General features: G+C 34.7%; 1 protein-coding gene across 1 annotated transcript in view; it reads left to right on the forward strand.

The window, feature by feature from the left end:
- GBE1 (1,4-alpha-glucan branching enzyme 1) overlaps positions 1–25,965 on the forward strand; it is a 271,692-nt gene that overhangs the window by 44,561 nt on the left and 201,166 nt on the right. The window contains exon 2 of the mRNA XM_039253680.1: positions 10,917–11,086. Coding sequence (XP_039109611.1) covers positions 10,917–11,086 — 170 coding nt within the window. The remainder of the gene's footprint in view (positions 1–10,916; positions 11,087–25,965) is intronic.

Raw genomic sequence — 25,965 nt, forward strand, 5'->3', positions numbered from 1 at the left:
GGTAAGAGGTAGAACTGGGATTCAAATCCTAGCATAATCATTCTAATCTTAAATTTAAATCTAACCATCCTGTTACCATTGCTTAGCTACAATCTGACAAGTAATAAGTGCTCACTAAGTATTTATTAACTGAGTACTTACTATGTGCTAGTATTTTAGCTCTTGGTTACATCATTATGCAAAACATAATTTTTCCTATCTTTGTGGAATTTATAGTCTAGCTACTTCAGTTTTCTGGTTATAAGCCTTTCCCTCTCTGCTTTTTGCTTTATTGTTTTCATATACACATATCAAACAATACCTTGAAGTCATGGGCTTTGTGATGTCTTTCATCTCTGTAGTGACTAGTTTGTAGTGACATAGCACTGGATATATAGTGGATGTTCAGTAATACATATGGAATAAATGGATGGATTTCAGCACTCCTTGTTCCTCACTTTACTTACATATCATCTAGTGTTTCCTGATTCATGCAGTTGAGCATACACTAAATGGATAGAGATTAGAAGTGTGACTGAGATTTTATTTTTTAAAATTCTTTAATTCATTTATTTTGAGAGAGAGAAAGAGAGAGAGCACACACATGAGCAGGAAAGGGGCAGAGACAGAGGGAGAGAGAGACAGAATCCCAAGCAGGCTCTACACTGTCAGGGCAGAGCCTGATGCAGGGCTTGAACTCATGAACTGTGAGATCATGACATCAGCTGAAATCAAGAGTCAGACACTTAACTGAGCCACCAGGCACTCAGTAAGTGTGACTGAGATTTTAAATGGAAGTTTTTGGAAAATTACACATCTGTTGATTAATGACATTTTAAACATTTAAAAAATAAGGAACAACATTTAAAAATAAGAAACCACATGCAGTATAGTAACAATTTTAAAATTCTTTTCATTGATCAGCCTTGTATATATAACAGAAGCATCTACAAAGCCCTGTGCCTTTAATATTCGGTCTATTTTAATAAAGATTTCATGAACCTATGGACTCTGCCTACCAAAATTCAAACTTGAAACTGTTCCCTTTAAAACCTGTGTTTGATCGTATCAGCTGTCTCCTCTGTAAAGTCTTCAAGGGTTTTCATTTTTTTTGTCGAGCAAAAATTGTCTTTTCCATCCTAGATCCCTTCCCATTCTCTTGCTCTGGCTACACCCAGCTATTAGTCATCATATTAGCAAGGACTTCCTAGTTCTTACATGTGTAATGTTCTTCTCTGTCAGTTCTCTGGCCTTCAGAATATACTGCTCTTTCAAAATACAGCATCAGTGCCAGCTACTCCCTAAAAGCCTTCTCTACCCTTCTTTTCTTCTTTCAGTCCTCACTTATCCCAGCCCTCTCCTGTCATGAGTGGAACAATCTTCCTTTGTTGATGGTCTTGTAAAGGGAATGATTTTGTTTTATGTAACTGGATTATCAGCACATAATAAAGATTTTTATTCTGTAATAAAAACATTGTGTGTTTTTTGGCTATGGAATTTTTATCCTTAATTAAAAGACATAAACTCTTTGCTTTGCAGTCTCATATATGGATAATCTTGCATATTCTGGATAGTTTTCACCTGAGAAGGAAGTTTCTGCCAAACACCTTGAAGTCTTCTTAAAGGTTGATTCAAAAAGCTGTTTTTTTTCTTTCAAAAATCTCAGCCTTATTTTCCTCCTTTTTAGCTATTAAAAATGCCTTGAGCTTTTACTTCTGTGCTTTTTCTTGCCTCTAATCCAAGTCTCCTCTAGGAAGTGAAAAACAAGCTAAAATCTTGACAAGGAAGCCAGCCGGGAAACGGTTTCTCCCCTGGGTTCCTTAGGTCTCAGGACCACTCAGAAACACTTCAGAAAGAATTCTACATCCTAGACATTTCTAGATAAGGTATGATCCATCTCTCTTGACTTATCTCCTATGTTCACAACTCTGCCTGAAATTAGAAATGCAGTTTCTAGAAATCCTGTTCTAGGATGAACTATCTTCTAGGAGAGCAAAGATTTCAGATTTTTTTTTTCTAAATTTATTTCTTGCTACTTCTGTAAAATAACTATTCTCCTCCCCCTGCCAGCCAATCCAACTACTTAATTTTTCCCCGGACTTTCCATAATCCATGCATTCAAATCCATATGGAGTGCTTAGTGTATGTTATGTGTTAGTATGCCTATATTTGTAGTTTTTCATAGCATTAAAAAAAATAGTGAAGATTCTCAAACACTTGTAGAATTTTAGGGAAAAAATCCTTAATGTTTGCTAATAATTAACACGTATATTAAAATGTAAATAAGTGCTATAAATAAAAAAAAGATAAATTAAAAAGTATCCTGCAGCATTGTTGCTCATTGAGGTGGAGAAAAGTTGCAATCAACAATTTCTAAGCACTTGCTACTGTGAGGATGGCTCCCAGTGCTATTTCATTGATTCCTTTCCCCAGTTTAACAGGGGAAGAAATTAAGGAAAAGGGAAGTTAAGTGACTTGTTCAAGGTATGTAACAGGATTGGGATTTAACCTACTCTATTATTTCTAGAGACTGAGCTGATTCTCTTAATTAAAAAAAATTAATAGCCTTGTGAATGAAACTTTAAGGACTACCTTTAAAAAGAAAATGTGACATTTAACTTAAGATTTTTGTCTTTTTACTAAGTATACCTCTTGCGATGAATGATATTTCATCTCTGTTGCTTGTTATGTTCTTGACCTTGGACAGCTTATGAATTCATCTGTGCCTTCCTTTCTTCCTTTGTAAAAAGCATTAAAAACATCAATGTAGAGATCAAATCTGATAATATTTATAGTATTTTATATCTGTACAGAATGCTAGTTGCCATACTTTTTTTTATGTTCTTTGGTTACTAAGAATTTGACCTAGTTTTTAAATATCCTATAAATTCGAGCAAAATATTAAGAGAGATGAGTGTAGTAGGAGAGGGCACAGGCTTGATGAGCCTGCTGTATCCTCGGGCACTTTCTGTTTTGAGCCACAGTGATTTCAAAGTGGAATGTGTATTTCTGTATCAGAAGCTATAGGGCTGACCTTGAGGGAAGTCAAGATATTTAGTTAAAGTAATATAATGCTATAATCCTGATTCTGTTGAATTTTTAGTAAATGGGACATTTGTATACATCTTATGAAAGTTCTTAGGAATGAGTTTTTAAACTTAAACCTTAAATAAATCTAAAGTGTGTTTTTAAGATATTAGACTCACATTAAAAAGAAAATTATTACCATATTTATTTAACCCCCCAGAGTTTGTATCTTTTTTTAATTAGTAATTTTCCAAAATAATTTTATTTCTCCTTTCTGTTTGACCATTTTATTGAATGTTTCTACTGTGTGGTTTAGTATGGATTAGAGTTTTCATATACCAAGAATGGTGGCTGAATGACATTTGTAAGAAGTAAAAACAAAACAAAAAACAAAACCCCCTCTCCCCATTTTCTCACAGGACTTTGAGAATATGAATTTGCATAATAGTATCTCATTATATCTATAGACCTAGTTTGTGTTTGTTTATTTGTTTTGTGCAGGCCAGTGTTTTAAGGAATTTTGAAACATTGCCAATTATTTAAATTAGAGAGAGTTCATAGAAATATCTCAGATTTTGTTTTGGTCCCCAAACAATTATTTGGTCTAGCAAATCATGCATGGTAACAATAGACTGTAGCTACTAAATAGAAGGTTTTGTTTTTCAGTGGGATATATAGTCACTAGAGGTCCTTTCTGCTTTGTTTTCCATATTCTAAGGTGAACTTAATTTTTTCTCATCAGTCTTGTGCTTTTGTGTTTCTTATGAGGTATACTTCCTCATGTATGTGATACCTATCTGGTTTCTGTGGGCAGTTCAGTTTGTGCTTCCTGGGGTAAGGACATCAGCGAGACTGAGCTTATGACATTTTGTTAAAAGCTGATTTGTTTCAAAGCACAGATTGAATATAATTTTTATATTTATAAAACCATGGACGTGTGTGCATGCACATGTGCATGTGTGTGCATATACGTGTGTGTATTTGCGTGCTAGGTATATATACAATACAGAAGGGCAGCCCAACACAAAAACCCCCAGATAAATAATTAAAAAATGGGCAGAGGACCTGAATAGACATATTTCTAAAGAAGACATATGGATAACCGACAGACGCATGAAAAGATGCTCTATGTCACTCATCATCAGGGAAATGGAAATCAAAACCATGAGATATCATCTTACACTGTCAGAATGGCTAGTATCAAAAAAACAGATAACAAGTGTTGACAAGGATGTGGAGAAAAAGAAACCCTTATGTGCTGTTGGTGGCAATGCAAATTGGTTCAGCCACTGTGGAAAACAGTATGGAGGCTCCTCAAAAAATTAAAATAGAAATACCATATAACTTAATAATTCCACTACTGGATATTTACCCAAAGAAAACAAAAAGACTGATTCAAAATTATACGTGCCCTATGTTTATTGCAGTGTTATTTACTACAAGCAACCTAATTGTCCATCAGTAGATAAATGAATAAGGAAGAAGTGTTGTGTATACACATATACATTAGAATATTACTTAGTCATGAAAATGGATGAGATCTTGCCCTTTGCAACAACACATAGATGAAACTACAGGATATTAGCTAAGTGAAATAAGTCAAGAAAAGACAAATACCATATGATTTCTTTTATATGTGGAATCTAAAAAAACAAATTCACAAACAAAAAGCAGACTCAGATAGATAAATAAAGAGAACAAACTGGTGGTTTCCAGAGGAGAGATGGGTAGTAGGATGGGAAAAATGGGTGAAGGGGAGTGAGAAGTACAGGCTTCCAGTTATGGAGTGAAAAAATCAGGGGAATAGAGGTTACAGCATAAGCAATATAGTCAGTGGTAGTACAATAGTATTTTATGGCCACAGATGATAGCTACATTTACCATAAGCATAGTAAAACATAGACCTGTCTGATCGCTACATTGTAAACCTGAAACCAATGTAACATTGTTGTCAAATATACTTCAATTAACAGTATAAAAGGGAGTCATATATAAAGTATTCCACCCATACCTACCACTCCTATAGGCTACTTCAGTCCACTGATCAGATTATGTGGCATATTTCTGTCATTGAAGCAAATGTGGTAACTGTGGTGCTGTTAGGAAGGCTCAAGGCCCCTCCGTACTCCAGGCCATTGGAACCTAACCCCTGGAGTCAGGGAACAAGTCCTGTGACAATGGATCTGCCTGCCATCCATAGCTAGATCTATGTTTTTTTTATGCAAAGAGCTGCTTTTCTGAATATTGTTCTATAACTTCTTTCCCTAAACATGACATTTTTGGCACCTTTGCATATCAGCCCATTTCTCTCTACCCCATTCTTCTTTATGACTCTTGTGTAATTTATTGTTTAGAAGTCCCACAGTTTATTCAACCAATCTCCCAATTGTTGATCTGGTAGGTTATTTTCCATGGTTTTGTATTATAATTAGTGCCATAATTATTATCGTTGTTCACCATAGACGTCATTGCTTCCTTGTTCTCTTTATCCATAGGTAAATGTCTAAAAGTGGAATTACTTAGTGATTTTGAAATTTTCATAGGTGATGCCAAATAGTTCCCTTAACTTATATCTCACCAAATAGTATTTGGGAATGTCTTTTTTTCCTGCACTGTACTCTCTTCACACAGACTATCATGTTTACTGATATTTTTAGGTAGAAACTAGAATTATTAAGTTTGGGATTTGTACTTTTTTTTTTGTTTTTTTTTTTTTTATTTATTTCTAGGAGAGAGAGAGACAGCGCGAGCAGGGGAGGGTCAGAGAGAGAGGGAGACACAGAATCTGAAGCAAGCTCCAGGCTCTGAGCTGGCAGTCAGCACAGAGCCTGACACGGGGCTCGAACCAACGAACCGCGAGATCATGACTTAAGTGAAAGTCGGATGCTTAACCTACTAAGCCACCCAGGCGCCCCAAGTACTTCTTTAGTTATGTATAAATTTGAACATCTTTTCATATGTTTATTTGTACATCTGTGAACTGTTTTATTTATTTTTAATTTAATGTTTATAACTGTGATCTTGAAGTTATTTTGGTTTCAGAGATCCAGTTTTTAAAAATATTTATAGGTTCCAATATTTTATTAGATGAGAGATCCTTTCATTACTGATTTGAAATACTCTTTCATTAGATATTTAATTTCTACATCTGCTGAAGCCTATTTCAGCTACTCAATTTTGTTCCAAATATTGATGTCAAATAATTTCAATTCCCCAAATGTTACAAACATAGTTTTGCATGCCAGTAAAATTCCTAAGGAATATGGTAGGATTATGTAGGTTATGGAATTATGTAGATGTTTTAATGATGTAAAAATTATATACTTTCAGAAAAAAATTCTTTGTTTTCATTTAAATGGTGCTCATTTCTTATAAACAGTTGGAACAGTGTAAGGAAGAAAGTAAAAAGAAACCATGTGAAAAAAGTTGTCACTGATATTTGGAGAACTTTATTCAAGATATTTTTATATGCTTATATGTAGTTAGGAGAACAGAGAAATATCTTGATAGATAGAAATAATGAAACATGAGAAAAACACGTGTTAAATTTAAGTTAAATCATCTGAAACAAAGAAACTGAAGTGAATTGAAAGAAATGGGTGAAATTTGTATGCAACTTCTTTATACTCAAAATTATTATTTTCTAGAGTTCACATCTAAGGCCAACAAAGGGATTAAATTATTTACAATTGTACCAAAAAAAAAAAAAATAAAATACCTAAAGGATAAACGTAACCATGATGGTGAAGATCTGTACTATGTGAAAACTATATTGATATATATTGATGAAATAAATTGAAGGTCACACAAGGAAAATAAAAGATTGGGAGAGCCAGTAGTGTTAAAATGTACTACCCAAAACAATCTACAGATGCAATCCCTGTCAAAATAGCAACAACATTTTTCACAGAACTAGAACAAATAATCCTAAAATTTGTATAAACCACAAATACCCCAAATAGCCAAAGCAATCCTGAAAAAGGAAAACAAAACTGGAGGTATCACAATCCCAGATTTTGAGATATACTACAAAGCTGTAGTAATCAAAACACTGTGATGCTGAAACAAAAATAGACATAGATCAGTGGAACAGAATACAGAGCTCAGAAGTAAACCCACACTTTTATGGTCAATTAATCTATGACAAAGGTGGCAAGAATATAGACTAGGGAAAAGTTTCTTTAACAAATGGTGCTGGGAAAACTGAACAGCTACATGCAAAAGAATCAGATTGGACCACTTTCCTACACTATCCACAAAAATAAACTCAAAATGGATTAAAGACTTAAATGTGAGACCTAAAACCTTAAATCTCTAGAAGAAAACATAGGCAGTAATTTCTTTGATATTCACTAATGAAATATGTTTCTAGATATCTTTTCAGTCAAGGGTAACAAAAACATAAACTATTGGGACTATACCAAAATAAGTTTCTTCTGCACAACAGAGGAAACCATCAACAAAACAATAAGGCAACCCTCCTGAGTGAGAAAAGATAATTTCAAATGATATATCTGATAAGGGATTAATAACTAAAATATATGAAGAACTTATACAACTTAACACTGAAGAAACAAATGCAATTTAAAAAGCAGTGGAGGACCTGGATGGACATTTTTTCTAAAGATGGCATACAGATAGCCAACAGACACATGAAAAGATGCTCAACATCACTTATCAGGAAAATGCAAAACAAAACCACAATAAGATACCTGCCATATGTGTCAGAAAGACTCCTACCTGTTAGTTAGAATGGCTAAAATAAAAAAAACAAGAAAGAACAGGTGTTGGTGAGGGCGTGGAAAAAAGGAACCCTTGTACACTGTTGGTAGGAATGCAGCTGGTACAGCCACTGCAGAAAACAGTATGGAGGTTTCCCCAAAAAATTAAAAGTAGGATTACCATATGATCCAGTATTTCTACTCCTGACCATTTACCCAAGGGAAATGAAAACACTAATTCAAAAAGATACATGCACCCCTCTGTTTATTACAACATTATTTACAATAGCCAAGGTATGGAACCAAACCAAATTTCCATTGATAGTTGAATGGATACAGAAGACGTGATATATGTGGATCATTTTAAATATGTACACACACACACACACACACACACACACACACACATTACTCAGCCATACAAAAGAGTGAGATCCTGCCATTTGCAACAACATGGCAGGACCTAGAATGCTAAGTGAAATAAATGAGTTGAGTTGAGGAAAGACAAATGTCATATGATTTCCCTCCTATGTGGAATTCAAGAAACATATGAACAAGGAAGAAAAGAGACAAATAAAAAGCAGATTCTTAAATGTAGAGAAAAACTGGGGGTGCCAGAGAGGTAGTTGGTGGGGTGAATAGGTAAAGTAAAGGGGTTTAAGAGTACATTTATTGTGATAGACACATAGTAATATATAGAATTGTTGAATAATTGTATTACCCATTTGAAGCTAATATAACACTGTATGTTAATTATACTTGAATAAAAATAAAGAGATTAGGGTGCCTGGGTGGTTCAGTCTGATAAGCCTCTGACTTTAGCGCAGGTCATGATCTTGCAGTCCATGAATTTGAGGTCCGCATTGGGCTCTGTGTTGACAGCTCAGAGCCTGGAGCCTGCTATGGATTCTGTGTCTTCCTCTCTCTCTGCCCTTCCCTTGCTCATATTCTGTCTTTCTCTTTCTCAAAAATAAATAAACATTAAAAAAAAAAAAAAGATTACAAAGTGTAATGAAGACCAGTTACTCTTAAAACAGGGGTCTGACTACTCCAATATTTTCTTCCATTTTTCCTTTCATCTCATTTTTTAAATAATAAAACTTTTAATTTATCCATTGAGATTCTTTTTTTGTTACCACATTCACACATTTGCACAGTCACCTCGCCATGGTTCTGTTTCCTGACTCAGGGTTCAGCAACACAGCTGCAACGACCATTAATTCCTCTGTGTGTGTGTGTGTGTGTATGTGTGTGTGTTTAATCTTTTAATTGCCTAGTTTTGTTTTTGTTTCTCCCTTCAACCATAGCTCATTAGTGTCATAAGCTTAAGATTATTTTTTAATTTGACAATACTTAAAGAATTCCTTAGGTTTGAGTACGAACTTGCCTCATATATTACCCTTAGGTTATTCCTTTCCCTTCTCAGAAATGTGTGGGCTTGGCATTATCTTCTGGTCTTTTATGTAATGTTGCTTTGGGGAAAACAAAATAGAACAAAACAAAAACCAAAACCTCCCTCTGCTTCCTTTTTTGTACCTGGTTGTCTGAAAAGTTGTTTGTTTATCCTTTGAATTTCAATTGCTTAAATTGGGAGGTGTTGCTCATGTGTGAATTTGTATGCTTTTTTCCCCCAAATTTTCTTAAAACACAGTATGCTCTTCTTAATATGGAGATTTAAGTCTTAAGGAAAAATTGTCCAGCTTTATATTTTTTGCATCCATTTTATTTGATTTTGTTCTTCAGAGTCCTTATACTAGGTATCCTTATTTAGATCATTGTTTGCCGATTTTGTGTATCTTTTAGATTCTCTTAATATATTCCATTTCTTTGTCTTCCTTTCTATTTTATTATATAAATTTCCAATTATTTATTCATTGAATAATTTGTGATTTTTACTGTACATTTTGTTTCTTACCAATTATGATTATTTCCAATGATAGATTTTGTTATTCATGTTGTTTCCTTAGGTTTCTACAGTCTCATTTTATTCTCATTCTCTCATTTTGTCATATAATCCCACATCTCTCTCTTTTTTTTTTTTTGATCATTTTTAATTAAGTTGAAATACAGTGTGAAATAATGTAAGAATTTCCACATCTTTGGAAGGATTCATTTTCTGTTTAGCTCACTTGGAGTGTCCTTCATTAGTCAGTTTCTGAAGCTTTGTATATTCCTTGTATATCCCCTACTTGGATTCAGGCCATCTTCCTGGAGGTCTATTGCTCACCCCTCAGGGTCTGGGGAAGTGCAGGGAAGCTTATTAGCATTGCTCAGTTCATTGTTCTGGAGCCTTCACTTCTGACACAAAGTACCTACCATGTGTTTTACTTCTCCGGTTTTACCTGTTTTGTCCTAGCTTCTCCCTAGATTTGTTGGTGTTAGTGAAAATAGTAGCTTTTTTTTTTTTTTTTTTTTTTTTTTGGTATAGCCCTATGGGCTTGGGACCTGTAAGAGGGTCAGGAACAAGCATTTGCTGTTTTTGGTTCTGCTTGGGAAGGAATCTTCGGTTTCTTCTCGTGGCCACTAGCTTTTATAGTTTGACACGATGTAGTATGTTCTTTCCATGCTTAGTTGCTATAGGGCAGAGCTCGGCAAACTACAATCCACAGGCCAAATTTGGCCAATAACTGTTTTATAAATAACATGTTATTGGTGCCAGCCATACCATTCATTTGCATATCATCTGCAGCAATTTTCATGCTTCAGAGAGATGGTTGAGTGGTTGTGAAACGGAACAATTTACTATCCACCCTTTAAAAGGAAAAGTGTGCCAAAACCGGTTGGAAGGTAATTTTATTTATCTTGCTGGTTTTTGACTACTTTTCTTTTATTTCCTTAGGGATTAGAAGAGAGACCTGTAGGGATCCTCCTTCATTATATTCTTTTGACATAGAAGTAGCTATAAAGCTGATTTTAAAATTTCATGAATATATAGTAATCATATTTTTCCCTTGTGCCAAAATTCATGAAATTATAAAAGAAATGTGATATTTTTTCAATTTATTTGAGATAAGAATGATTTTTATCCTCTGAGGTAACTGCTACCAATAAGTGAAATTATTCACATTATTCCTCTTTAATATCTTTTTTTCTTTTTGTGAATAAGAGTAAAGCACTTGCTTAATTCCAGATAGCTTTCTTGGAAGACCATTTTATTTTCTAACTTTCTTTTTTTGCACTTTTTTAAAGGTATAAGCGGTTTAATGAGACTTTGAACAACATCGGAGAGAACGAAGGTGGTATTGATAAGTTTTCCAGAGGTTATGAATCATTCGGTGTCCACAGATGTGCTGATGGTGGTTTATACTGCAAAGAATGGGCCCCAGGAGCAGAAGGAGTTTTTCTTACTGGAGACTTCAGTAAGTGTTTTGAAAGAATTAAAGTCAGTTTTACTGTTTTATTTATTTACTTAAAACATAGATTTGTGATATTTCATATATTTAACTGTATGAGGACTAAGGATTACAAGTATCTGCCTCTTTAGATAGAACCATAGACTTTGTTAAGTCTTTACTTTCATGTGGTACTGGTGTCTATGCTGAAATGTAATACATGTGTTTCTGAAAAACTTTTATGTTCTGTAAAATCATGTACCAAAATAACAGAGTTTATAAGAAAAATAGTACTAGGCAGACTGCTCTAAATTTATTCAGCTTTGTTAGCAAGGCCTGACAAAATCAATAGCAATCTGGGTAAAAATAGTGGTGTAAGTTAAATCTCCACTAGCATTTGTACCTGGTTAGCTGGCATTGTAGTTCTTGGGTCCTCTAGTGCCCAATATTCTTTCTTTTGAGACCTCAATAAAAGTAGACATCTAATCTAGAGGGTAAACTTCATCCCTGAATTCTGGTTGTTTTCTTTTTTTAATAATACAATGTCAGGGTTGTTTTGTTTTGTTTTGTTTTTTAACAAATACCTTCTCAGCCTTGTTATTTGCACTGTTAATTTCATTAGATAATTGACTGCATGAAAAGCATAGTTGGGCTAGAAGTCATGCTTCTAGCTTACAGTCTAGTGGGAGGAGGGACCTATATATAAATAACTGTGATAAAATTTCCTTCAGAACGCTTAGTAGCTATATTAAAAAAGTAAGTAGAGGACAGTTGAGTGAATTTTAATAATGATAAATTTTATTTAACCCCATATATCAAAATATTTTAGTATAGGATCGCCTGGGTGGCTCAGTCGGTTGAGCATCCAACTTGGCTCAGGTCATGATCTCATAGTTCGTGGGTTTGAGCCCCATGTCGAGCTCTGTGCTGACAGTTAGCTCAGAGCCTGGAGCCTGCTTCAGATTCTGTATCTCCCTTTCTCTATGACCCTCCCCTGCTCACGCTGCCTCCCTCTCTCTCTCAGAAATTAAAAAAAAAAACATTAAAAAATTATTTAATATAATCAATATAAAATCTGTTAGTGAGGTCTTTTTGTTCTTTTGTATTCTTTTAGCTTTGATATATCTTCATTGTAAATACTTGATCTATATTTACATTTAATAAAAGTTTTTCTTACTTTTTAAAAAATATTTATATTTTGAGTGAGAGAGCACAAGCAAGAGATGGGTAGAGAGAGAGGGGAACATAAGATCTGAAGCAGGCTCTGCACGGACCGCACTGAGCCCAGTGTGGGGCTCAAACCCAGGGATCGTGAGATCTTGACCTGAACCAAAATCAGGCACTTAACCAACTGAGCCACCTGGACACCCCTTTAATAAATTTTTTTTTTCAAAGAATACATACCCAAATGTTTTCAAACATAATTAAAAGTTCTAGTAACTGAATTGAGTAATAGTTTTAAAATTTTAATTTAATAAAGCAGTTAAAATTAAAAAAAATTTAGAGTTCAGGTTTTCAGCTGCCCCACCCTTATTTCAAGTGCTCAATAGTCACATGTATCTACTAGCTGTCTCCCTTATCAGAAAGCACAGGTCTAAGAACTTGTAGTTCCCCAAATTAGATTATGTAAGCTGCCTGTTTCTTGCGAGTCATTGAAAACTTCATGGAGGGACGCCTGGGTGGCTCAGTAGGTTAAGCGTCTGACTTCAGCTCAGGTCATGATCTCATGGTTCATGGATTTGAGCCCAGCATTGGGCTCTGTGCTGACAGCTAGCTCAGAGCCTGGAGCTTGCTTCAGATTCTGTATCTCCCTCTCTCTCTGACCTCCCCTGCTCATGCTGTCTCTCTTTCTCTCTCTCAGAAATAAATAAAACATTAAAAAAAAAAAAAAAAGAAAGAAAACTTCTTGGAAAGTTTTGCAAAAGACCCTATGACTCAGATTAGTTTTGTTTGGCTGATGATAATCATGAAATATATTTTGGAGATAAGAGACTCTTCACTTAAATTATTGTTAAAATACTTCTTAATACTTTATTCTAATACACAAACATGGTTTTTCCCCATCTTCTCTATACAACTGCTTTTAATAGTAGTTTGTTGGTAAAAGATTATTTAGACATTAACCTATTATCAAGACACTTTTTGGCATTCTATTTCATTACTTCTTTTTACAGCCATTTATAAGATTGAGAAGTATTGACTGAGAATGTTAAAATTAAATTCCTATGCGGAGACACCAAAACCACTATAAGAACCTCAGTGAAAATTTGGCACTTGCATCAGTGCCACATATATATGATTAAAAGCCACTGTTTAAGCTTTAGAAATACAAAAACATGGGAAACGAACTATATGAGAACTAGATTTGGGCACTATTATAAGGTCTAATGCTGATTTATTAGAAGTTATGCCTTATAAATATAGTTGGACCATATGTGCATTTGGATAATTGCATTTTAAAAGTTTATTTAGAATTCAATGCTTATATATTAAAAGTATAATAATTGAGAAAACATTTTATAAACAGAAAACTAAAAATTACCTTCTTCCTATTTTAATGTAAAAATGTCCTGTTAACATTTTTTTTAATATAATTCAAGTTGATTTTTAAAAACTCTACCCTTTGTGAAGGTGTATCACATAATTTAAAATCTCTCCATATCTTTAGGATAGCATTTGGTGAATTATTTTTATCAAACAGCATTTATTTAGTGTTCAAGAGCACAAAGAACATCAGATTTAATCAATGAGCCTTTATTTTTACTGGACAGATGGGAAAGCTGAGATAAATGAAATTGTGATTGAAAATAGGAAAAGACAGTGTGCTGGGAAAATTTAAATGACTGATCTATTTTCTTATCTAGTTGAAAAAATAGCTTTTCTGCCCAAAGTTATAGTTTCAGGGTCTTTGTATATATAAGATCTCAACTTTTCTCACTAAGGAGCTTTGACTTTTTAAAGAAAGTTTGAAAATTTAGAGTAGAACCAAAATTTGGGGTTAGAAATGCATTTAAAAGAATATTTCTTTGGAAAAAAATGTACCTGTGAGTAGTGAGCATTAATTTGATATGACTGTGTAGAGCACAGAATATTGATAATAATGACAACATAGTTGAAAATATACCCTTAAATAAACTGAACTAAATATGCCATTTTTTTAACATGAAGGATTCTATATTTTGTTTTTCCCTATTTACATTCTCTTTCTTTTTTTTGAGGAGTTGAGCAAGAAGAAAGTCATTTTTCTTTGTTGAGCTTTTGCTCAGGTTCAAAAATAGGTTAGATAATTTTATTGTTATGTCTTCTAATATATAAATTTGTACTAAACCAAAAGGAAAAGAAAATGTATATTAATTAGTTAAACAGTTACAGTACCTTTTTTATTAAAAAATGCATATGAAGATTAATTAAAATGTTTTTGGTAGTTTTGCTGATCATATTAAAATGTTTTAAAAAAACATTTAAGAACATTTAAAAAAGCATTTAACTGTATTCATGACTGTACTCCTATTTATCAGGTGATGGGTTGACAAAACAATAAACTCAAAAGGCCCTATAGAATTAATCTCCAACCATAAAAGCACTGATCAGTTCTTAGAATTCTATTCCTTACTTTGTCATGTAATGTAACACAGTTAGCTACCTTTCTGTGTATGTACTTGAAATATCACCTTAAGAAAACCAAATTGCTTCTTTACCCATTGGCAAAGATTTAAAAAGTAACATAATTTTGCTTATATTTTTATCACCAAAGTGTAAATATAATTTAAAACACTGCTTTTCTATACTTACCTATTCTCTCAATCCCCAAAGATAACATAATACAGATCTTTAGACACCAGCAACAAAAACCTTATTTCTACTAATGGTTAAATTGACTATTACTTATATTTACCTGAAAAGGAAAATTTCAATTTAGTTTTTATCTGAATGACTAGACATTTGTGGTGTTTTTCCAGAAGAATTTAAAATTAAAGAATATCTAGGTTTAAATTTTGTATTATGAAAAAATACATCTGTAATCAAAATACTTTAGCATACTTTGATGTACGTCTCTTCTTCTGACCATTTTAGAAATGTACCACACTATACGTTTTTTTATCTGGGCTTACTGAAAATATTTCTGGTAAATAATTTATTGTTCTGGTGTATTTTTTTTTGCCAACTGACTTGGTTGGTACAACTACTTAGAGTAGTCAAATAAAAATGATCTTTAAGAAAGAAATTTCCCAGAATTGGTAGGGAAAGAAAAAAAGAGTTTGAAATCATAATTGAGCTCTCAAAACATGGTTCTGTCTTTGGCTCAGTGGGAGTAAAGTGATGATACTTGTCTTACCTGCTTAAACTGGGTTGTGAAATATACTAACTAGATTGTAAATATGAAAATGTTTTCTACCTTATTGAGTGCAATAGGAATATCAATTGATGATATTGAAAAAACACTCTCCCATTTGTAATGGTCTTTTTTTTTTTCTTCTTAAAGAAATTACTACTAATTTCAAATAGCAGTTAACTCCTGCAAGAATCAAATGACTTAGTCTCTGTTTTGCCCAAACTGAAGCAAATCTAGCTTTTGCCATCCACTTTTTTAAAACTTGGAAATGAACTTCACTTTAAATATATTACACATATTTTTTTTTATTTGAGAGAAAATGAAACAATCATTTCTCTTCCTTTCAGTCATTTTTTACAAACTAGCTTTTTAAGCAGCTGCAGCAGCAGCCCAGGACAGTGGATATATAATGACATTCATCAAGATTGGAGTCTTACCACCCAAAAAGTATTTCTAGGCAAGCCAGAAACTACTTTAAAGGTTGGAGATGAATTTCTAAAACTTTGATTCATCTTCAATACAGCAAAGATGCATTCTTTAGAAAATTAAATGCGATTTAGAATATGCTTGGAGTTTTGGAGACAAACCAGGTTTATTGCAGGTTGCTAAATAATTGAAGAAAACTAGATGCTTTCCAGTCACTAGATGATAATAAGTAGAGAAAAAGGCAGTAAACTACATATGTCAATATAAAATAATTGGGTTCTATTCGCTATAACTGAAAACATTTCATTTAAAATGACTAAGTCTGGGAGCCAGGCACTTTTCAAATAACCTAAATGTCTATCATGGATAGACTTATAAAAAAAAAAAAAAAAAAAAAAAAACCCACCCTGATTTTTATGCCTGTAGAAAAAAGGAACCATAGATATTTTTGCAGAGTAGGAAGGATGTTAAAGAATTTTACCTGTTTCCTGGACAAAATTTATCTATAATTTTGTTTTCAGTTATACAGTTGTCCAGAAGTTTACATCATTACAAAAAGCCTTTGTATTTCTTAATTCCACATGTTCTGAAGCCGTGTTTGCTACTAAGCTGTACTCTGTGGACCAGTGTGGTTCCATGCACTGTAATTGTTTTGCAGTGATATATTACCAGAAATTGGGATGGTATGCATTTAGAAACTTTAATAGCAGTTTGAGTAATTATTTTTCCTGGTGAATCTGATAATGATAATACAAAAATTGGGCCTTAAATTTTGAAACTCTTTCTCCTTCTGATTTTCTAATAATATATTTTATTACACTTTACATACGATTTGGTCTGTAATAAATTGGAAAAAAAATTTTTAAAGTAACTGATCCGTAATCACAGGTAGTTGGGGAACACTGATCTGGAAATTAGTGATTATTTATTGGTTTACAAACCTTTTATTGTTGGGAGGCATAGTTCTCCTTTGTATTTTTTTTCAGTCAAATAAATTTGTTAGTCCACTTTTACTGTAATATGGCATGTTACAAAAAAACTCTTGATGCTCTGTAACAATAAAGGCTACAATTATCATCTGTGGCTCGGTCCCAAGGGTTTGATTCTTTTAAAAAAAATTTTTTTTAATGTTTTATTTATTTTTGAGAGAGAGACAGAGACAGCATGAGCAGGGGAGGGTCAGAGAAAGAGGGAGATACAGAATCTGAGAAAAAGCTTCAGGCTCTGAGCTAGCTGTCAGCACAGACCCCGATGCGGGTCTCGAACCCACGAACCATGAGATCATGACTTGAGCTGAAGTCGGATGCTTAACCGACTGAGCCACCCAGGTGCCCCCCAAGGGTCAGATTCTACTTAGTGTCAAGGGTGATGGAGCAGCCCCTGTGTGGGACATGCTGAGTTCCAGACAGAGAGAAATAGCAATGAGGAAACCTGTTATGGCTTTCAGAGCTTCAGTTGAGAAGTGACAAATGTGATTTGTACTTCCATTTCGTGAACCAAGTAATCTGGCCAAGTCTTATGTCATTAGGGCTTGGAAGCAGAATCATCGTTTATGGATGGAAGATCATGACAATTTGGGAATAATAGTGTTAATGACCCCCATGGCAAAAAATATATAAAGAAGAAATTTTACAGATTCTTTGATATTCTAAGTTATCATAAAGGCTGTCATTTTTGGAGAGGGGGAGCAGAGGGTAACTGGTTGGTTAGGTAGGGTGGTACTCTCTACATTGATTGTTGAGAAGGTTTTTTTCTGGAATCTCTACTAACTTCAAGGAGTTCTCTGTGAATGCAGTTTTGTTATGTGGCTTCTCATAAGTTTGGCTTATTGGAGATTTGTGATGTTTCTAAAAACCAAATTTCTGATCTGAGCACTCCTGATATTGTTTATTTTGGCAAAAGGTGGCAGCTATGGGGTAGAAGTGGAAGGCTTTAGGACTGTTAACCAATTCTGCACCGATGCTGAGAAATGGCCACTTTGACATATGTAAACTTAAAATAACTAATCAGCCAAGGCTTTCTCTAGGAAGTTGTTAGGAATTTCTCTAGCTTTCCAAACTGATGTTGATACTCTCACCCCTTTTATCATTTTTCATGGATAAATTGCTTGTTTTCAACAGAGTAGAGGTTTACTTAGCTAATGTCTACTTACCAAACATACTGAATTTGCTTCTGCTTGACAGGCTCACCGTAAATGATACCGACAACTTTCCCCAGGATACTGAGCACGCATGGGCAGTAAGCTATAGTCTATACATGTATGCACTTCTCCTGCCAGTTACATTGAGTACTTATTAGTGAACCAGTTTCCCAGTCCATTCAAATCCTGTGAATGCCAATTCTTCTCGTTATAATTCTACAATATAACATTATATAAAGGGATGAACTATAACTGTGACAGCAAAGAAAATTATTAAGTATTGGGAAAATCTCAGCAAGGACAAGTTGGAAAAAATGATTCTGAATTAAGTATGCTCAAGCGAACTGTGAGAAAATGATATAAATCTAACAATTTCATATGCAGATTACTCTATGTGTACCTTTTAGCTTTCTTTCTATTATGATCCAAAAGGAATTGGAAATAAAAATGTCGCGTTGTAGGTATAGGTTCATATAAGAAGGTTACTACAAATTCCTAATTAGAGGACCTAAGAAGAAATGCCTTTACTCTTACATCAGAATATGGGTGAAAATTTATATTTCTATTTTAAATAAAAACAAAATTCTTACTGTTTGTGTGTATATGTGTGTATATACATATGCATATGCATATTTTATCATTGTCTGCTTTAACCAATATTTTCAATATATGTACCAACTTCTGCCCTGATTGTGCTAGGTCAGTGAGCTTTGTTATAATGTCTAATGGGATTATTTTTATAGGGAAGCATCCTTACCTCCTGGGATTTTAGGAAATTGCTGTTAGGGACCTTAATGCTAGAAGGTAGATTTTGAACTCTGTGACATAAATAATTTTCTAGCCTTGTGTTGTTTTTTCATAAATATCCTGTTAAAAATTTATGCTGTTTGGCTTATACAATACTTTTTGTTATGTTTCAGTTTTGCTGTTTCCCTTGCAGTTAATGTTTGTAAAATTACTTGGTTTATGGTTCTTCTTCAGCATTTGTCTTTTAAAATTTTCACAATTTTATCCATTAAAGTGACTTTATGAAACTCACCACTTACACCACAAAGGGACATAATTAATATTATTCTTTTTTCAAATTAGATGTTTTCTTAAAGAAGTTTTGTTTTGGTTTTTCAATAGTCAATTTTGGCCTCAAGTGTGACTGGTGGTAACATCTATCAATGTATTTGTCTTTTGATCACAAGGCAACTATTCATTTTATGTTCAAATTGTGTTATTCTAAGAAGTTGTCACTTATGATAGACATTTTAGGCAATTCCAATTTAATTTGTGATTTTTTTATGCCACAGATAACATACCTGAATATTGTTTTGCATTGTGCAGAGGCTTATAGAAATGTAGTAAATCTGTAAAAGATATATAACACTGTTTGTTTTGCTTATCCAGACCTCCAAGCGGGTCAACTGAGATTTGCTGATTAGTCCTGAAGCTTTATCTTGTTTATTTTGTCAGGCTTTGAATACGTACTTCTCTCCTCGTATCCTTTCCGTCTTTTCCCTGCTACTAGTTTGTATTCTTTACATTTTCAATCTCTGTCCAACTATTTTTTTATTTAATAAAAAAGTGATATGTTTAAGCTTGAATAGATCTTGAAAAAATATAAAAAGAAAAACTTTGGATCTTTATTGCTTGGAAGTCCCTCATGTGAAACTGTGAAAATATTAATTTTAATTAAAAAATTTTAATCTTTATTTAATTTTGAAAGAGAGAGAGACAAATGAGACAGAGAGAAAGACAGAGCACAAGTGGAGGAGGGGCAGAGAGAGAGGGAAACAGAATCCAAAGCAGGATCCAGGCTCTAAGCTGTAAGCACAGAGCCCTATGGGGGGCTCAAACTCATGAGCTGTGAGATTATGACCAGAGCCAAGGTCAGAAGCTTAACCAACCGAGTTACCCAGGCACCCTTACTAATTTTAATTTTGACTGCCAGGGACCCACCTTTCATGACCGGTTCTTAAAAAAGTCACGTAGCTACCTTAGTTGCTTATAAATCAGTGGCAGAAGTACCCCAGATGCATTATTTAGAAACTAGGGACCTGAAAATACCACATTTTCTCAGCAAATGTCAATGCCCTTGGATAGTGATACAGTGTTGCACTGTCACTGCCCAACAACCATGAAGACTAAATGACTTTTGACTAAAATTTTTTAGGCTTATTACATACTCCCACTTCTTATTTATTTTCTTTCATTATTTTTTTTTTACCATTTTAAAAGTTGAGCTATAATTCACATATAAAATTTACCATTTCAAAGTAAACACTTCAGTGGTTTTGGTATACTTACTAGTTGGTACAAATATTATCAACTGTCTAATTCTAGAACATTTCTATCATGTTTCTATCATCTAAACAGAAACATCTAACTGTTAGCAGTTAGTGTCAAATGTTTTTTCCCCTGCATTCTCTGGCAACTACCTAATCTCTTTTCTGTCTCTGTGGATTTTCCTGTATTAGACATTTCCTACAAATGGAATCCTACAACATGGAGCCTTTTCTTTCCACATTCTTTCACTTAGCATAATGTTTTCAAGGATCATTAATTTTGTATCATGTAACAGTCCTTTGTTCCTTTTTGTGGCTGAATAATATTCCATTGTACAGACACCATATTTTGTTTATCCTTTCCTCAGTGGCAGGACATTTGGGTACTTTCTACTTTTTAGCTATTGTGGATAATGCTTTTATGAACATTTGTGTACAAGATTTTATATGAATATGTGCATTCAATTCTCTTAAGTTGCCTTGGTTATTGATGTTCTTACCATCATTGTAAGAACATATTGATGTTCTTACCCCTTCACATATTTTACTGTGCCTTGATTATTTGCCTGAAGATCCTTTCCCCTACCCTGCTCTGTACCACATTTCCCCAGCTCCCTTGGCCTCTGTTTCTGTTGAGTTGGCTTAATGAGAGATACTAATGGATAGCTTGAGGATGGGAGGAGGGAGAAGCCAAGGAATCCTCTCCTCCCCATTCCTTTGTCTACTCCTTTATCTGAAGTGAGGCTGGGTGTTTCTCATTCAGCAGGTATGTCTTGTGGTTCTTGTTGCTTTTCTGTCCTGAGCTCAGCTCCTGGCATGTAGGCTTGCTTTATTGCCACCTTCTGTTGGATGGCCCTGGCTTCTGAGTTCCAGTAATCCTCTCCCTTAAGGGTGTTACCAGATTTCTGTTATTGCTAATTTCCATCTCAATTCTTAGTTCTTCGACCACCTGTGTAAGCAATTCCCAGTATTAAGGCTCTTTCTTAGAAATCGGTAGCTTGGTTTCCACTCTGGCCTCTCATTGCTGGAATAATATCTCTCTTCCATTAGGCCTGCTGGGTTATGCAAATATACAGTATACCTTTCACTTTGTATCTTAGATATTTTAAAGTACTCCATGGCCCAGTACAATGGCTTTCCATACTGGTTCAGGACAGAAAAATATTTTCAACAATTTTTTTTGAAAGTTAGGTTTATTTGGGCACCTGGATAGTCCAGTCAGTTCAGCATCTGACTTTGGCTCAGGTCATGATCTCATAATTCATGAGTTCAAGTCCTGTATTGGGCTCTTTGCTGTCAATGTGGAGCCCACTTAGGATCCTCTGTCTCCTTTCCTCTCTGCTCCTCCTCTGTTCATACTCTTTCTCTCTCAAAAATGAACATTTTTTAAAAAAGTTAGCTTTACCAACTTTGTCAATTTTTACAACTGTGATAAAGAGATATGTACTATAGAATTTCAGTTATTTAAAGTTCTAGAAAACTCAGCAATGAGAGATATTATTATATTCTTTCTCTGTATTGTAACAAATTAGTTATGCTTTATTTTATTTTTTAAAAATTTTAATGTTTAGTTTTGAGAGAGAGAGAGAGAAAACAAACAGAGGAAGGACAGAGAGAGAAGGAGACATAGAATCTGAAGCAGGCTCCAGGCTCCGCACTTTCACCACAGAGCCTGACGTGGGACTCAAACTCATGAACCGTGAGATCATGGCCTGAGCCGAAGTTAGAACACTTAACTGACTGACCCAGCCAGGCTCCCCAGTTCGGCTTTATTTTAAATAGGATTTTTATGTTTCCTCTACTAGAGATCAATTTTGTCTTCATCATGCTTTGTTAAGTCTAAAACAACTTTTTCTCTTATATGGTCCATATATCACTTGAAGCAGCATAACCTGGGTATTGGTAAAATGAAGATTCCAGGGTAAATAGCAAATCTTCTGAATCACAGTCTTAGGGTAGAGTTTAATATTGATGATGTATTGCCCTCATTTTTTGAGGATTTATATCATTTATACACTATGACTGTTAATATCTTATATTCTTCCTTTACATCTCTTCCCCCCTATCTTCATGGGAAAGTCACAGACATACTCTCTTATCCTAGCTCATAATAAGCAATGTGCAACCTAAAAGCAGTGACATATATTTTTATTTAGGAAAATTTTCTAGAAGGAGGGATATACACAAGTCTCCTAGGAAAGAATCAAATGGGCATGTCACTTACAGTGGGAGGTAGAGAACAATGAAATGATTATTTCAGATTCCTGGGGTGGAGGAAATTTAGTTATTCATTGGTATTTAGGTACAGCTGAGACATTTGCAAATATGTAGAGATACAGAAAGTTTATCATCAGAGAATTCTTCCTTAGGAGACTATGTATGGATAACTGCAAAATGAGGGAACAAATCAAGAAAGAGGAAGACATGAGATACAGGAACAAGTGTCACAGGTTTAGGAAAGAGTAAAATGGAAAGAGAAGTTGTCATTGAAAACAGACAATTAGCAAGGGACCGGGTGGAGAAGACATCATGATGTTCCCTGGGAGGAGGTTCTCTGGGAGGAAAATGGTAGAATGGAGAAACCATCTGGGAACTTAGAAGATTTTAGGATATGACTCAAGGCTTTCAGTAGAGGAAAAAAGTGAAGCTCAATTTAAACATGAAGCTGGAAAGAGCTTTCTTTAGGTGGATGTTAAGGATTGAATTTTTGTGTCCCTCTCTCCCCAAATTTATGTGTTGAAGCCCTAACCCCCAGTATGTTAATATTTGAAGGTGAGGTCTCTGGGAAGTAATTAGATTTAGATGAGATCGTGGGGACCCAATGATGGGATTAGTGTCCTTAAAATAAGAGGAAGAGAGACGAGAGTGCTGTCTCTGACTTTGTCCCACGTGAAGACACAGTGGGAAGGTGGTAGTCTACAAGTCAGGAAGAGGGTGCTCACCAGGAACCACCTCTCTGGCACTTTGATTCTAAACCTCTCAGACTTCACAACTATGGGGTATAAATGTCTGTTGTTCAAGCCACCCATGTGGTATGGCACCCCAGACAGACTTACAGAGACCCATATGGTCATGTTTTGGGACTGTGGATGAGCCTTTAATCGTAGTTTTCTACTTGTCTCTGCAATGAACAATATTTACTATAATATAAGAAGTGTTCATTAGTTTTTAGCTTTTGAATTTACCTACAGAGGTATCACTAAACACTTAGTGTTTTAATTGTTTCTGTAAAAATAATAATGCAAAATTTAGGAAGATGTTTTTAAAAGGCTATTGTTATATGTCCATGTAACCATGTCGATGTAATGAAAATTTACTCACTAAAAATGAAAATAAATTATGACTATATGATAATAGATATGTATAGTGATACATGTATATATACTAATGATATATATATAAATACATATATCAGTATAATATATCTGATATACTTGCTACATGTTGAAATAGACCTGCTGGGCAGATACATGCTTAATCTAGACATTGCTTTCTGGATGGAAATACGAAGATGTTTGTTCAATGTGTTCATCCTAATTAGGGGGAAGTACCTGACAAGAGAGCTTGATCAGGACTGAAGGTGAATGACCCTTGTGCAGATTCACAACTCCGGGCACATTATAGAAGTTTGTTTGTTTGTTTTAAACCCAGGCTACTCTGATTTGCTTTCTTTATTCTTGCTATCTCAGTTGACTGATAAGTGTGCTTGGCTCCAGTGACCAAGGCCATCATCTCTAGGTGGTAGTTATTCATAGACTTGCTTCTATTTAAGAGTTTTTCTGGAGAGTCACAAGATTTTAGCCTTTGTATCAGTCATGGAGCAGGACACAGATGGCATGTTCAGATATCACTGGAGAGAGTTTAGTGAAGGGCTCTTTACAGAAGGCTGGTGAGGGTTAAGGGAACAGCTAGAGTTGGAAGCTGTTGCCTCTTTAGGCGTAGGTATGAGAAAGGCGGGGATGGTTACTGGAACCTAGCGCTGGAGTCGTAAATTAGGAGTCTGATCAGAGGATCTGTGGCCAGAGAGAAAGGCAGCCACAGCCAGAATGAAGCAAGGGTGGAGTGGGTGTTAAATATCTTCATTTCTCTTATGCCAATATCTTCCATTGGCCAGTCCCAACTTGTACCTGGAGTGCAGGGGAGATTCGAATTGCCATCTACTAAATTCAGCCTCCAAGGCCTCAAGCAGGTCTGAGAAATTCAGAAGGGTCTTAAGGTAGTTCCTGGCATGGAGAAATGGAGAATAACCAGATAGCTACCCAGAGTTCCTTTAACATGATTTAGAGGGAACTCAAATCCCTAGAGGCATTTTTGACTTTATTTGCTTCTAAGTGATCCCATCTTTAAATAATAACATGAGTGAGTTATATACATTTCCATTCAAAGAGGAAGAAAACATTTTTTATGCATTGGTTTCTTTTTCCCTCCCTTCCTGCCTGCCTTGCAACTCCCCTGTCCTTCCTTTTGATCCTTACTTCCCTTCCCATCCCCTCCCCCCCCATTCTTTCCTTCTTCTCTCCCTCCCACTCTCACTTCCTTTTATTCCTTGGATCTATCCTTAATGTCAACAATCCTGAACAAGGCTAGTAACTTAAATATTAAGAAGCTGAAGAGTTTCAGGCTTACCAAAGGTCTGAGTTCTTAGGGGAAAGAAGATGCAACTTTATTTTAACGTTCACTTGTTTTGAGAGAAAAGTGCTTGTATGCATAGGGGAGGGGAAGAGAAAAGGCAGAGAGAGAATCCTAAGCATGCTTTGCACTGTCAGCACAGAGCTAACATGGGGCTAAATCCCATGAGATCTCACCTTAGGTGGTGGTGGTGGGGGGGGGTGCAAGTATGAGATGAAGACCTGAGCTGAGGGAGGGAGGCAAACCATGAGAGACTCTTGAATGCCTAGAACAAACTGAGGGCAAATGGGGCAGGGGGAGGGGAAGGGGGGTGATAGATATGGAGGAGGGCACTTGTGGGGATGAGCACTGAGTATTATATGGAAACCAACTTGACAATAAACTATTAAAAAAAAAAAAGACCTGAGCTGAAATCAAGAGTCAACACTCAACCAACTGAGCTGCCCAGGTGCCTGGAATTTTATTTCTTAATCTACTGAAAAGCAAACAATGAGCTTTATAGCAATTTATCAAAGGCTTCTAAAATATTATAAAATAATGTATATACTATTACCAGTACATCTAAAATCTGGGCAAGTAAAATCCAAGTTTTCTTTTCTTCTCCACCTGAAATTACAGAATATAATGCTAAAATAAGGTACTTACTTTGTTAATGTTGTAGAATTTCCAGAATATATTCTAATTCACTAAATATACAGTTGTATGTGAGTATATAGTGATTTTTTTTTAAGTAGGTTTATTAAAAAAAAAAAAAAAGATACCTGCTAGAGTCCTTTAATTTAGGGTCCGGAATTTAAATTCAACAATTCACCTTCATCCTTCCCTAGTTTCCTTCCCCTTAAGTAACAATATTTATTGAGCACCTTCTCAATTTATTGTGCCAGACACTATGCTGAGTAGTGGAAATCCACCAATGCAAAAAGGGGAACATAACCTTCTCATCTAGCAGGGGAAATGAGTGGTCTCTTCTTAACGAGCAATAATTATGTCAGGTCACCAGTCCTCATAAAATTAAAATTAAATTGAGATTTTGATATTATTCTAAGATATTACTTTCTAAAGATACTTTAGGATATAAAAATTATATAAAATTTCCTAATAACTT

This window comes from Hyaena hyaena, unplaced genomic scaffold (assembly GCF_003009895.1).
Source record: "Hyaena hyaena isolate Hyena2069 unplaced genomic scaffold, ASM300989v1 scaffold_460, whole genome shotgun sequence".
Lineage (NCBI taxonomy): Eukaryota > Metazoa > Chordata > Mammalia > Carnivora > Hyaenidae > Hyaena > Hyaena hyaena.